Below are 15435 nucleotides of genomic sequence, written 5' to 3'. Positions count from 1 at the left end.
GACGATCTCTGCCCCCAGAAGTTGACAATCATAAGACAAGAGCCAACAGATGGATACTGACAGACAGACAGCACCAGATCGCTGTGAGATGATTATGATCAGTGTGATAGGACGGGTGAATTTTTTTTGACAAATAGTTTATTTGCCGAAAAAATGCAGTTGCAGGTCAACTGAAACTATTTGCGAATGCAGGTCACTGAACCAAAAAATCAATTCTTTGCTCAGCTCTAAATAGTAGGAACACTGATACCTACTTCCCGGAAGAGGTCATGAGTCTTAATCTCTATGTGGTTTTGACAGGCTCGCTGGCTGGAAGGCACTATAGAAGTGTCAAGTGTTAACGTCACGGATACCTTTTACCAGACAGTACAGCCTGAGCAGTAGGGCTGCCAGTTTTGGTTGGATGTATTCCGGAGGTTTCATCACGTGACAATCTTTAATTAAAGATTAATCTTTAATTCCTGGAAACTTCAGGACAATCCTGGAGGGTTGGCAACCCTACAGCAGTATTCTGCAATACTTGTGCATGAACAACTCTGTTCAGAAATGAACACATTGTACTTCATGAGTTATAAGGGAGAGGAGTCTAGAATGGCTGAGAATATATGTTATTGCTAACACTGTCACTGTACAATTGAGCACTTCTCTGTCACTTTTATCACTGAAGACTGATGGTTTTGTTATCATTCTGAGCTGCTGTCACCACTAGCCTTCCCTATACTCTGCACCTTCTGTTTAAAGATGCTGTTGCTTTTGCTTAGGAAATGCCTCAACGACTTTATGTTCATAGGCACCCACAAGCCCCATGTTCTAATGTAGTCAGTGTAACAGTAACCATAAAGATGGTCATCAAGATTTATTCTCTGACTTCCGGAGTCTAGTGAGTAACCAATTCTTCAGCAAATCTTCCTTGGGAGATCAGAGACCATGCAGCACTCTCCACAGAAAGGTTCAGTTCTAGTTCTGATTACTGTGTGGGAATATGGTCTGCCCAGCAAGCTGCACTGATGGCAGTAACCCTCGTTCCTCAGAGAACAAGGAGTTAGACAATCAACTCATAAATCCAGGAGACCACCACTCTCCCTAGGGAGGCAATAGGGTCTACGTGTTAAATGGCAGTCCAGGAGCACTCATGGGTTCTGTTTTTCATGTTGTATTGGGTAAGAAAACTCAAAAAAATGCTTCGTCTCCTATTACCCATCTGCAAAAGGGGGACAGCAGAACTTGCTTCTTTGAGCGGTTGGTGCTGCATGGTCAATTAGTGTTTGTAAAGGATATTGAGATCTCCAAACAGCATCAAGAATCATGAGAATTTGAGTCATCATGAGATAAGTCACACTGCACTGCAGTATATACAACAACACCCCTTTCCAAGTAAAACCTCAGTGCACCAGTATCATTAAATACCACAGTATGAGTTGATGTGACTGTAGAAAATAAGAGACAAACGTAATCCTAGAGGTTTATGTCAGCTTCTTTGTAAAACTACAGAATCCTTTTCGAATGCCCCCATCACAAGAAAACACGACTGGTGATAACTGGGTCTTTGTTGGCAGTCTGAGCAGAAGTGAAAATGACTAAATGGGCTGCAGAAACCGCCCTCCCATTTCACCTCTACAGGCGGGCCTTCTGTATCAGTCTTGACGTTCATTGTGTGAGGAAAGTTCATGCTGACAAAAAGAATGGCCTGTGATTAAAGTGCTGGACTCGGGACCAAGGAAATTCCCAGCTCTGCCACAGACTCCCTGTGCAACCTTGGCCAACACAATTCATCGCTCTGTGCCTCCGTTTCCCATCTGTAAAATGGGGATAATATTCCTTTCTCCCACCCTTTGTCTTGAAGGGGCTGTAAGGCAGGGCCGGGACTCTTTTATCCTGTGAATGTACAGCGTCTAGCATAACAGTGCCCTGATCCCAGCAGAGGTCTAAGCACTAATGTAATATAAATAATAATACAGTTGTTTCCCTCCTGAGTTGACAAAGAGAAGCTAAAAGCCCACAATCTTTGGGTAGTGTAAATAAGCATAGTTCCATCAACTTCATCTGAGCTACACTGCTTTACAGCAGCTGACGATCTGTCCCTTTCTCCCTAAGAGCTGTTTACCCGAACACAGTTCTCATTACAAATAAAAGGATCAGTCACTGGTTTACTACAGTTGTTCACTGCAAAGGAATTGCTGCTTCGGATGATTTAGAAATCGCTTTGTTTTAGACAAAAGCTTTGTTTCTCTTGTTCTAATTTTGAGCTTTGAGAATTTGGAGTACTTCTAAAAGAACAACAACAACAAAAGTTTCAGAGTAGCAGCCGTGTTAGTCTGTATCCGCAAAAAGAAGAACAGGAGGACTTGTGGCACCTTAGAGACTAACAAATTTATTAGAGCATAAGACCTGCGGGTGGCTATATTACAACAGAAAAACTTCAAAAACAGACTCCAACGAGAAACTGCTGAGCTAGAATTGATATGCAAACTAGACACAATCAACTCCGGTTTGAATAAAGACTGGGAATGGCTGAGCCATTACAAACATTGAATCTATCTCCCCTTGTAAGTATTCTCACACTTGTTATCTAACTGTCTGTACTGAGCTAGCTTGATTATCACTTCAAAAGTTTGTTTTCTCTTAATTAATTGGCCTCTCAGAGGTGGTAAGACAACTCCCACCTGTTTATGCTCTCTGTCTGTGTGTATATATATCTCCTCAATATATGTTCCATTCTATATGCATCCAAAGAAGTGGGCTGTAGTCCACGAAAGCTTATGCTCTAATAAATTTGTTAGTCTCTAAGGTGCCACAAGTCCTCCTGTTCTTCTTTTAACAACAACAAAATAATCCATGTGAACACACTCTCTCTCTCTCTCGGGAATCAATTAATGTGATCGAAAGAAAGGCTTAAACTCCAATGAGTGAGTGGTTTGCTCCAGGAACTGAGCTGACAGAGCTTACTAAACTCTCGTCTTATTTACCTTTCAATTTGTCCTGTGCTTTTCCTATTAGAATTAGGATTTGTCAAAAATACAGATTTTTTTCTGCAGACAACACCTGCTCTACATTGCTTTCTTATTAGAGAGGTAGTATTTGCATAACCGGTGTTTAAAAACAAACAAACAGGAAAGATGCTGCTCAGAGTGAAGGCAATTTCTATGTTGTCACTGTCATCATTAATTTTCTTCACTTCAGAAATAGTTACATTATTCTGTCTAAGCAGCAAAGGAAAATTTTATCTTTCCAGTAATAATGCATTACAATAGCACATTTAATTAGAGGTTTGTGACATGCTTTAAAGATTAAAAGGCCTGGGAATGTGAATTATTACTTTTAATTTTTCCTGGTGTCTTATTTAGGATCTCAAAGTACTTTTCAAATATTAATTAAGCCTCACAACACTCTCTGCAGCAGGTATTATTACTCTATAAAAAGCACTATGTGCAGTAGCATTATTGTTATTTTACTGAGGAGAAAACTGAGGCACAAATTTTGACTTGCCCAGCATCACAAAGTGAACCCATGGAAGAGGTAGGGATTTGAACCGACGTGTCTAAGTTCAGTCCACTAGGACTGCAAAGTAATAAAATTCCATCTTATTTTTGTATTATGGTAGTACCAAGCAGATCTCACAATTGACAGAGAAGCTACAATGGTATTATATATAGAAGCCTCCTTGATTTGATATATCTCATCTATATCAAAGCAAGGAGGCTTCTCCAAAGAAGTTGGAAGACAACTAGGGAGGGCTTGCTCAAGTATGGCTTCTCAAGAACGTGTGGAAAAAACGTGGCATTTCAAAATGTATGCAGGTATGACTAGTGAAAAGCATAATTTTTTTCATAATGATTTAGGGATGTGAATTGTGATAAATTAATGCTGCTGACAAGAAGAAAAGTGAAACTTTTGAAATGTGGTGTTGGGAACAACTCTTGCTATCTCCTGTATGGGGGGGAGGGGGGATGAATGCCTATATTAGAAATATTATTTGAGAGAAGCAAACCCTGATGGCAGAAAGCAAAAGATGCCAACTTATGTATTTTGGTCACAACAGCTGTAGAGATGGAAATTTGCAAAAGTTATTATGGAAGGAATGATAGAGGATCATCGTAGCATGGGACAAACAGCAAGGAGATGGATGGATGAGGGTGTGCAGCAGATCAGTGAGGGGACAGCTGCTGAGCGCTGTAAATTAGTGATGAATCATGAAGCCTTTTGAAAATTCTGCTATGATGTCATCAACAATGACATGACTAAATGGATTTACTTAGTACATAGAGGGCCTGGCCCAACTATGACTGAGGTCCTATTTTGCAATGCACTGCACAAAACCAAAGATGTTACCTGGCCTAAAAAGCTTACACTCTAAATATGTGCTCAGAATGCAAAATCAGATGTCTTAGTGCGGTAGAGTGACCAGATAGCAAGTGTGAAAAATCAGGAAATAGGAGCCTATATAAGAAAAAGACCCAAAAATCGGGACTTTCCCTATAAAATCGGGACATCTGGTCACCCTATAGTGCTGTGACAGAAGTGACAAAACCTTTGCGAGGCTGACCTCTAAAGTTTGAGGTTGCAAGAAAAGGACCTGGCTGGAAGAGGCAGGTGCCATCAAGCATTGGTGCTTCATTCGCACCATCTGACACCGATCAGGCTCCCTCCCTTTACTGGCCCGAAGGAACCAAACAGGCATCGCCAGCATAAGGACTATGCCAACAGTCAGCTCAATTATTGATCAGGCACATGGTAAGCACCCACGAGGGGCAGGCCCAGCTTACCAGTAATGGTATGGGGGGTAGAGGCCATGGGGCACAGATAGTGCAGCGGTGAAGTTGAAATTGAACTTAATGCAGAAGGAGCAGCAAAGGCCAGACACTAAGTGATGTGAGGGGGAAATAACAGCACTGGGGGGGGGGCGGGGAGAGAAAGTGCCCCCTCTTTCCCCTGCCCCAGGCTGGGGGGGTCCCAGACCCCCGGGCACTGCACGGCCTGGGAACAGCGCCCCCCCGGGCCAGGACCTCTGCATGCAAGCTCAGCCTCCACCCCCGGAAGTGACGTGTCAATCACAACCCCGCACTCTCCCTCCAGGAGCGCGAACAAAAGGGATTTTCAGCCCCGCGCCTCGCCCCTCCGTTCCCAGCGCCGCGCTCTGGTTGGCTGGCGGCGCCCCCGGCGGCCGGCGCCCCGCCCCACCCCGCTCTTCCGCTCGCTGATTGGCTGTGGGTCCCAGTCGGTGGGGTCGGCCATTGGCGGGCGCGATGTCAGGCGGAGCGGAGCGGGGCCGGGCGGAGGAGCCTGGATGGGGAGCGCGGCCGGGTGGTAGCGGTAGCGGGTGTGGATCTGGACGGGGCCCGGCTCAGGTCAGTGCGTCACTGGGGGGCGCTGCTTGCCCCCGCCCCGGGGGGGCCGTTGGGGGGCGCGTGACCCCCCCCGCGGGCACGCTGCGCCGGTTGGGGGCTAACGTCGCGCTCCTCGCCCGCAGCGGGGGCGGGCTCGGCTGGGAGCCGAGCTCGCGCCGGGAGCCGAGCTCGCGCCAGGTGTCCCGGAGGCGGGAGGTAGCAGCTCCTCGCGGGCGCTTCTCGTGCGGGGGGGGAGGGACCTTGCGCCCGTGAGAACAAATAAAGTGTCCCGGGTTAAAGCACCAACTTCCAACCGGTGTCTTGGGTTATCATCTAGCCTAAGTGCAGCGCTCCTCGGGCAAGGACTGTGCTGCGGGAGGGGTAGGAAATCCCCCCCCCCCCCGGCTCTAGTCCCACAGACCCTTGCAGGTGTTGATACCTTTTGAGTTTTACCAGTGAGATTTTATTTCCTTCCTGCTGGTTTTAAACGGGGGAAACTGGCAGCAAGGTGCATTGCTATAAAGAGACTCTCGAGAAGTTTGCATCCACACCTTTGTGAAAATTATTTCCTGCAAAATGTATAAAGCGAGTGCGCATTTGTTTGTTTGATGATTATTGTACCTTAGTTGTGTCACTCAAAAAATAATCCTAGTGGTGTTTTGGTTTCTGGAGTTTGTTCACTAATGTCTCCTATATGCAAATACAAACAATTGTGAAATGGGAAAACAGACTGGAGTAAAGGGCTGTCCACAAGTATCTGAAGGATGTAAACACCAAGGGGTGGGGTGGGGAAGAACTGTATTTTTATTCAAAAGGGTTTCCCATGGGCTGCAATTAAGGAAGGAATTCTTCACGTTGAAGTGTGTGCTTCTCCCCTCCTCCCCAAGTTCATAACAATGAGATGGACATGGAATGGACTTCCAGAGGAAGTAGTGATGCTGTTGTTTTGGTCCATTAGACTAGACTAGACAGACCACTAGAAGATGTAGAGAGAAATCTCTCTGATCAGGGCTGGATATAGTCTTTGAAATCCAGAATGTGTTAACCCAAAGTATGCAGAGAAGTCGCTGAGTTGGTCCCAGGATGTTAGAGAGATAAGGTGGGTGAGGTTGAATAAAATATATTTCCTTGTCCACCTTTGTGTCTTTAATAAATAACCCAGAGTAAAAGTTCTTGACATCTCTAGCAGGAAGTGGGTTCTTATGTGGAAGATGGAGCAGAAGCTAAAAGTGAAAATCATAAAAAGTTGCGTAGTGGCATCCCATGGAGAGAAATGAGAAGCAAACTAGTAAGAGAGCAAACAAAGGCAGCAGTTTTTTATCTTCGAAGACTGAAGATATTGAACTGGCACTGGCCTGGCTATGTTACAGGAAAGAGGCAGAGAATACTTAACATGGAAGTATAAGCCTCAACAGCTATTGACAAAGCAAAGATAGGGACAAACTGGTAACAGACCTGTATAGGCACATGTCATTCCAAATAGAGATGCTAAAATGGCCATCACAAATCCCTCACCCTGCAGTAAAGCCATTAACAGGTGGGCTATCAAGGCTTTAAAACATTGAAATTGACTATTTTTTCTCCATGTAAAACAATACAAAAACAACAGCTAACTTAAAGCTGTTATCTTCCAAGCCTTTCTAAATAATCTGTCTCTAATTTATTATTTAGATATTTAATAGTCTTTGGTAAGAAAACTTAAGGTTTTTGCCTTTTTTCTCCTCTACAATTTGCACTCTGAAGCAAAAGTTAAAAGGTTGATAACTTCTGTGTGTTTAAAAAAAAAAACTTTATATTTTTGTGGATTCTCTTAACAAGTCTTCGTTTGCATGTTGCTGAAACATGAATTTGGCGATATAAACAGGCAACAAGCCTTATGAACCAGTTTTGGGGCTTCTGGATTTGACAAACAATCCGGTCATCTTTTTTAAAATGTAGATCAGTCATTTTGGATAGTTCCTTTTTAGGTGCCTCCAAGTCATACAATCTGGTCTGTGTGCACAGTATTCATGAACCAGTGTTTGACTTCTCTGAGAACAGACTCTGATTCAGAGGCCCAATAGATGTCATGAAATTTTACATCCTTGGTCTGTAACGGATGGAGTGCTGGCTGAGACGCTCGCTGACACCATTGCTGGCTATTTTACAGACCAGCATTGGAACTAGCTCTGAAAATCCCCTCTTCTCTAAATGGAGGAAAGAGGCATGAAGAGTATCTGTCAGGGAATTGCTGACAGAATAAAGCAGGAACAGAAATGTATCTAATTAGGTCTCAAAAATTTACCAGACACTTACTAGCCTTAGAACTAAGCCTAATAGTGAGAGGTTTATACAAAAGGCAAGGGTGGGGAAGCCCCCTCTATGGGCCAAGCCCTGGAGTAATGCCTCCATGAGAAACCCAGAACTCCTGCTAATGAGAAAGGGGAGGATATTGCTTCAGGATCCTGGCTGCTGCAAGGAAGCGAGGAAAAAATCTCTGCCACTCTTCTCTTTATTAGTCTGCTTTTAGGCGTGATCCTCTTCTATGATGGACACAAGGCCTACTTCTCCTGCCTTGCTTAGCAGGATTTATGCTACAACTATGACACCATACATCCAGTTCAACTTTCCCAAGTGTGAAATTTACATGATTCTTGAATTTCTCTGCTGCTATTCAGAACCCTCAGGTCTTCAGTGAAAATGACTTTGGTCTTATTAACTACTCTGCTGTTGCTCAGCAAGGCTTCCAGCAGCAACAGAGTCACTGGAGCTGTGCACAGACTCAGGAAGACAAAATTTAATCTGCCAGCTTCTGAAATGTAAACCACACATATCTTTGTAAACATTAGGGCTAGAAACATAGTGCCCCATGCTATAAGGTGCTGAATGCATCTGAATTCAGTTGGTGTCGTAGGTATTTAGAACTTAACAGTGTCAGGTCATATATGTATATAGTGGCAAGAAGACACATGGATTTTTCAAGCTCTTTATCTAAACATTCATTTTTAGAAGAAAGCTCTCTAACCTGAGATGATTGACCCCAGAAATGTCTGGTCAGTCCATTCTTAACACAAATATGCTTCTGTTGTGCATTTTTTAAAAGTTTTAGTCTTAACTAGCTCCCAGCCAGAAAAAAGTCTTCATGTGTCTGTGCAGAGCATCTTAGTTTGAAGGTGGCTTATTTTGTGTTTGTATTTGACTTAAAGATATGTATTAGTTGGCTTTTAGTTTTAGTCCTCTTCCAGAGCTTTTGTCTGCAGACCATTAGCACAGCACAGGACAGAGATTAGGGGATAGTGGAAATGAATAGGTGATTTGCTTTTTCTTAAATGAAGAGATTTGCCATCCAGAGATGTAACTGGAGGATTTTATATACAGGGGTTTCAAGTGTGATATTTGTAGTTTGTAGTTCTAGAAAACAGAAGCATATAGTTCAGGGGGATTTTAGGGACGAGTTTGTCATCACAGTTTAAAGAATATTTTAAGAATAACTTGGTGTGGGGAACTTATTATTTTGGAAGAGGGGTTGCTTTGTTTTGCTTTTTGTTTAAATCTTCCACCTTTCCCCACCTCCAAAATAACCCCAAATGCTACTCATTTTAACTTAAATCTCTGTTGTGGTTTTGGCTTACTGCCTAATATGTTTGCGGAAAGACAAGAAGTTAGAGAGAGTGGTATGCCTGTTTTTGAATAGTGTAACTGAAAGCACAGATGCAACATTCTGTGTATACAACAGCATATTTTTATTTGCTGATTTCCAAACTATCCTTTTAGGTTCTTGTATGGCTTCTATCACTGCGGTATCTGAACGCCTGTGGACTTCTGAAAATATCAGCCCTTTTTCAGCTATAAGGAGTTAAAATGAGGCTTATTCAGAGCTGTAGACACAGAAGCATTATTGAAAAACCAGCATATTTGTAGCCATAGCCTGTGAAAGGACAGGAAGTATCCCCAGTCATTAGAGGAAAATGCCCACTTCTGTTCTGTGTAAGACGTTGCAAGGAAAAGCACAAGACACATGAGTCAAATCCTTAAGTGTATGTGAACTGTCTGACAGATCTCTATTACGTATTCGGCTGTGTGTTCTTTTCAAGAGTGATGTGGTTAGGTTCTTGTCTGATTAGAACACTGGCCCCTTAGAAGTCATGGAGTATGTCATCAAGCTCTGTTGGAGTCAGTGGACCAGATTCTTCTGTTAGGCTGGGGACTTCAGATTTATACTTATGACTACAAGCAGAATGTAGCCTAGTGCCTTCATAATAATCTGTGCAGGTATTTTGCATGATTAAATATATGGAAATACTCTTATTATTTGGTAGCCTCCCTCATCCTTTCCTCCAACACTGTATGCTCAGAATAATTAGGTGTAATTTAAAACCAATTTCAAATATGTCTGTAAGATAATTTTAAATTTAAATACTTAAACATATCTTTTAATATTTTTTGTGGGTGTATTTCATGTTAAATGCTGGAAAGTAGGTTATTTTAAGGGAAATATTAACAGGCTCAGAAGAAAATGTTCCATAAGAAATGTTGCTTTCAAGTATAAAATTATGTTTCTGCTGAAAAAAGCGTAGCAGAGCTAAAAGGGACAAGAAATAAGCAGTTCTGTTTGTTTAAGCTCTGAACTTTTGATTACTGACTTAAAAGTGTAGCAGATCTCAGACTCAATAAAAATATTTATTCTATAAGACTAAATACTGTAGTTTTTGTGGTTTGATCTCTCTCTGTTCACACAGGTTAACATATTGCACTGGATGTGAACTGTAATGTTCTAATTGTTATTCCTTAAGTATTGTTTTTTAAAGTTGTTATAAGTGGAGCTTTTTATTAGGAATATAGAGGTGCTCGGTCCATTCTCGCCAGTTTGCATGTGAAAATCTACTTGCCAGGATGAGTGTGTGTGTGTGGTATTAAAGGGGGGAAATTGTGCAGGGATACAGAGGGAACAGTCCTCTGAATAGTATTTAGAGGGGGCGAAATTAGGGAGCTTAACAATATAAAGGACATGCCTAGAGTGACCCAGGCTAGGATTCAGATAGACGATGGAATTTATTGGTGTAATGGCCTCTGAGTTATTTTTTGATTCAGAGACATCTGGCGTTCTTGTGAAATTGGGCACTAAAATACATTGGGTTGACTTTTAGTTCTTTCTTCTTCCCCCCACCAGCATCCCACAAGATAAAAGGGTTAGGCGGGTTCCATTTCTAAATGTGCATCGGTTCAGCCATGTGTGATCTGCAAGGTGTCGTAAGTGACCTTTACCCGGTGTCTTAAAACCATAGTAGTGGAAGTGCATTTTTTTCAAAATACTGTTTTAATTATATCTGTCTTGTGAGATTTTCATTATTAAGACATACAGCATGGCTGGGTGAGCTGTGCTCTGAGTACAGTTATCACTTACTTGTATGTGACTTGTTGCTGTTAGGCTGTAGTGTGTGTATGGGTGTGTCCACCATCTCAAAGTATCTTGAGCTTCACAAAGTTGAAAATTAAAGTGGAAGCCAGTATACGCACTGACTAATTTATATAGCTTGTGCTTTTGGTTTCTATAAATAGTCTAACAGGAGGGTTATGAAGTGCTTATTTAGAATAATATCTTTGGGGGCAGGGACTTGGTTCATTAGCACTTTGTAAGTGTATGGTGCTATGGAAATAGGACAGGCTTTGGTCAAAGCATTACCATTTTGAATTATAAAGGTTAGCTCTATGTTCTGATAACTTAGAACAGGGGTCGGCAACCTACGGCAAGCATGCCAAACACTGCACGTGAGCCGATTTTGAGTGGCACGCAGCTCCCTGCCGCGGTCCCGGCCCCCAGCCCCACTCAGCCCCCCCGCTCTCCCCTGCAGGGGCTGGAGGCAGAAGCTTGGTTCTACTGCAGCCAAGCTTCCCCCCCTCCCCCGCTTCTTCCCCCAGCGTGGTGCTTTCCGGCCCCTCCTCCTCTCCTTCCCTGGCCAATCAGCTGATGGCCCTAGCGAGGGGGAGGGAGAAGAGCGGCAGCGTGCACACAGCTCTGTAGAGGACTCAGAGGTAGGGATGAAGCCTGGGGGAAGGGGGTGGAACAGGGCATATCCCTTCCAGCCCCCTGTCATGAGCCGCCCAGGGCAGTGGGCTGGGAGCACCCCCCCCCCACACCCCAACACACACCCATCCCTCTGCCCTGCACCCCCACCCCTCTGCCCAGAACCCACCCCCACCCAACACACACCCATCCCTCTGCCCTGCACCCCCACAGCCCCATCCCTCTGCCCTGTACCCCCACACACACTCAGCCTTCTGCCCTGCACTCCCCATACCCCCAGCGTTCTGACCTGAACCCCCAACACACACCCAGCCTTCCGCCCTGCACCCCCCACGCCCCTCTGCCCTGAATCCCACACACACCCTAGCCGTCTGCCCTGAATCCCCCTACCACCCCACAGCCCCAGCCCTCTGCCCTGAACCCCCCCACACACAGCCTTCTGCCCTGCACCCCCAGCCCTCTGCCCTGAACCCCTGCACCCCCACACACACCCAGCCTTCTGCCCTGTACCCCCATACCCTGAGCCTTCTGCCCTGCACCCCCACAGCCCCATCCCTCTGCCCTGAACCCCCCCACACACACACTCAGCCTTCTGCCCTGCACCCTTCATGCCCCCAGCCTTCTGTCCTGAACCCCCCACACCCAACACACACCTATCCCTCTGCCCTGCACCCCCACAGCCCCATCCCTCTGCCCTGAACCCCCCACACACTCAGCCTTCTGCCCTGCACCCACAGCCCTCTGCCCTGGACCCCAACACCCCAACACACCCCCAGCCCTCTGCCCTGCACCCCCATACCCTGAGCCATCTGCCCTGAACCCCTCCACCCCAACACACACCCAGACTTCTGCCCTGGACCCCCACAGCCCCATCCCTCTGCACTGAACCCCCCCACACACATTCAGCCTTCTGCCCTGCATCCCCCCCCACACACAGCCTTCTGCCCTGCACCTCCATACCCCGAGCTTTCTGCCCTGCACCCCCACAGCCCCATCCCTCTGCCTTGAACCCCCCCACACACACACTCAGCCTTCTGCCCTGCACCCCCCACAACCTCCCAGCCCTCTGCCCTGAACCCCCCACACCCCAACACACACTCAGCCTTCTGGCCTGCACACACACACCCCCCCCAGCCCTCTGACCTGACCCTTGAACCCCCCACACACCCCAGACTTCTGCCCTGCACCCCCCCCCCCCCGGCCCTCTGCCCTGATCTCTGAAAACCCCCCCCACACACCCCAGCCTTCTGCCCTGAACCCCCTCCCCCAGCCCTCTGCCCTGACCCCTGAAACACACACTCTCCTTCTTCCCCCCCCCCCCCCCAGGTCTGGGGTCCCGGCCCCGCAGGCCCTGATCATCCCGCTGCTGGTCTAGGTGAACAGAACCCCAGGCTGGCAGCGAGCTGAGCAGGCTGGTGGGGTAAGATCAGCATTTTAATTTAATTTTAAATGACGCTTCTTAAACCTTTTGAAAACCTTGTTTACTTTACATACAATAGTTTAGTTATATAATATAGACTTATAGAAAGAGACCTTCTAAAAACATTAAAATGTATTACCGGTACGCGAAACCTTAAATTAGAGTGAATAAATGAAGACTCGGCACACCACTTCTGAAAGGTTGCCGACCCCTGACTTAGAACATACTGGATAGCCACCGTGCTTATGGCTGCAGGTAATGGTCAACTGTGAACTCCCCTCTTATTTGTACTTAAATCCAGTTTGTGAGCAGTGGTGGCAAGCAAATGCACCATAGTAGGAAACTCTCACAGCTTTGCAGAGGATGTGCTGATGTGAGCTAATGCAGAAATAAGCATAATTCTCCATGTACTGCTGATAAAACAGATGCTAGTTTTCCATTTTTTCAGTGTGAAAATCGATGTTCAGAATAGTGCAGTTAGTTTTGCCACCTGTAGGACCTCAAAAATTACAGGGGAAAATATCAGCTTTCTTCATTGATAAAAGAAAATATTTGTCTTATTTTAAATTTGTCTTCTCTTCACTGAACTAATACAACTTAATAGTGAACATCTCACAAAATATGATTTGATACTGTTTCCTGTAAATACTGATTCAGTCTTAACCTTCATAAATTAGTCTGTGCAAGAACTGACCCACTGTTAAAATTAAGTCATGCATTTCCTGGGCGGACAGTCAGGATGTTGAGATTTAAAATCTGTCCATGGCAATCATACAGTTCATAAACTTAAAAGTGCCTACTTAAGCATGGTAAATTTTAAAAACTGAAAACAAAGCCATATCCCCTACCCTGGTCCCAACCTGTAAAATTAATTCTAGATAGTGATGGGAGTTGCTTTTTGGATGTTATGATTCTGTTCTCTGCTTCCGTTTATAAATGGCACTACACATTTTCTTCCTGCGATGTACAAAATAGCTATTCTAACTAGCTAGCGATTTCATAGCATAGAAGTAACATAATTGTCAATCAAACAATTCCAGGCATGAGAAGAGGTGTCTTGTTTCTGGTCTTGCACAACTGTGTCTCTAAAAAAGTATATTGGTCAGTTTACAATTCTCCAGCAATTGTCTACTTACAGAATAGTCGTTAAGAACGCAATGTCTTGGTGAAATGGGAATCTAATCAAGCTTATACAAATATGAGTCTCCTAAACTGGAAAAGCAGTAGAAATTTTAAGTGTAGATAATGAGGTAAAATTGAGTACAAGAGGCTGCATGGTTGGTGGTTGAAGCAGAAGACTAGGAATGTGGATTTCTGGGTTGTCTTTCTGATTCTGCCACGGTTTGAGAGACCTTGGGAAAACACTTTGTCTTGAATTACTAATCTGTAAAATGGAGGTGAGGCATGCCTCACAGAGGAGCTGAGGCTTTCTACGGGCAAGGTTCACTGGGCTCCTTTGATGACTATGGAAATGGAAAATATTAACTTTATTATGATAAAATACACTAGATCACTAATGAATTTAGTTGCTTTTTAAAAAAAAGTTTTAGATCAGCTTTTAGATTTCTACTGATTCTTCTGATAAAGGCATTTCTCTTGAAGAATCTTATCCACAGCCTTCCAGGCTTGGCAAACCCTGGAATATTCCAGATTCTGGCTTCATGGCCGGCCAGCCTATACAGCAGATGGAGCACATATTGAAAGTCCGTCCTAGGGGTGGAGGAACATCCAGGTTCCTGTGCAAAAGTTTATAGTTAGGTTTTAAACTCCATGAAATCTCTTATACTAAAGTAAGAATACATTAAATGATTTAGTCTCTGCAAAATATCCTGCAGACAAACCTGGATGTATTATGGACATTCAGATCATGTCTACAAGTGGTTCCTGTTTCAGATTTATAGGTTGGAATATGCCTCAGACAATAGCACCTGAATATGACCTCCCAGCAAAGTCTACTTGAAGCAGTTGGAATAAATGTGGTTGAAAACTGTCTTATATTTTTGAAGCCACTTAATGCAAGATGACAATGCCAAGTAACACTACGCTCAGAAAGAGACTAGGGAACAAGTATGTCTCCTAACATGTGCCAAACTTAGTCTCAAGAATGTGCTCAAATGTCTGAAAATGGGCATATAAGCAGTCTAAGTTCATTGGGAATCCACAGACTTTACTGGTTAAGGATTAAAACTGCATGGGAACAGATTAGTTTTTGTAAATGTATATTCAAAATGATTTGAGTAATTTCCTGAAGATAACTTGGTCTGTAACTTGTTTGGAAGTAGTTTTCTGTTTTTCAATATTTGAATTTTGGGACGTTTGTTTGGATGCACAGCTCAAATGGATGGTGTGTTATTACTTGAGTGTATGAGAATAACATTAATTTCAAATTTGCCTTCTTCAAATGTTGGCTTAAAATCTACTGTTTTTGTGATCATCCCTGCAAAGTAATTTAATTTCTTAGCATATTTGTGGAAAACAAATATGCAGGGGAGTGAACTCAAAGCATATTTGTTTAAATATTCAAACAGATATTTAGAGAGAAATTGTACTAGTCACCCAACTCTAGTGGTAATGAAGATAGAGCAAATATATTGTTCATTGAAGAAATCCGTTTTTCACGACTCCAACCAATCCTCTGATTTTTTTTCCCCTTTGTCCTGAATATAGCTGGTTTTTTTTTTTTTGTT

The 15435-nt window shown here is 44.0% G+C and overlaps 1 protein-coding gene across 2 annotated transcripts in view; it reads left to right on the top strand.

Annotated features, from left to right (window-relative positions):
• Positions 1 to 5195: 5195 nt before the first annotated feature.
• Positions 5196 to 15435, top strand: part of CTTNBP2NL (CTTNBP2 N-terminal like) — a 39597-nt gene continuing 29357 nt past the window's right edge. Inside the window, exon 1 of one of the 2 annotated variants that reach the window (XM_005303552.5) lies at positions 5196 to 5345. In XM_005303552.5, the coding sequence (XP_005303609.3) occupies positions 5244 to 5345 (102 nt within the window). In that variant the 5' untranslated portion in view covers positions 5196 to 5243. Of the gene's footprint in view, positions 5346 to 9323; positions 9576 to 15435 lie in introns of those variants that run through there. The other variant, XM_005303551.5, reaches the window with a different exon arrangement.

The sequence above is a fragment of the Chrysemys picta genome, chromosome 4 (genome assembly GCF_011386835.1).
Source record: "Chrysemys picta bellii isolate R12L10 chromosome 4, ASM1138683v2, whole genome shotgun sequence".
Classification (NCBI taxonomy): domain Eukaryota; kingdom Metazoa; phylum Chordata; order Testudines; family Emydidae; genus Chrysemys; species Chrysemys picta.
The sequence above is the reverse complement of the archived record's forward strand: the minus strand, read 5'-3'. Positions and strand labels throughout refer to the sequence as shown.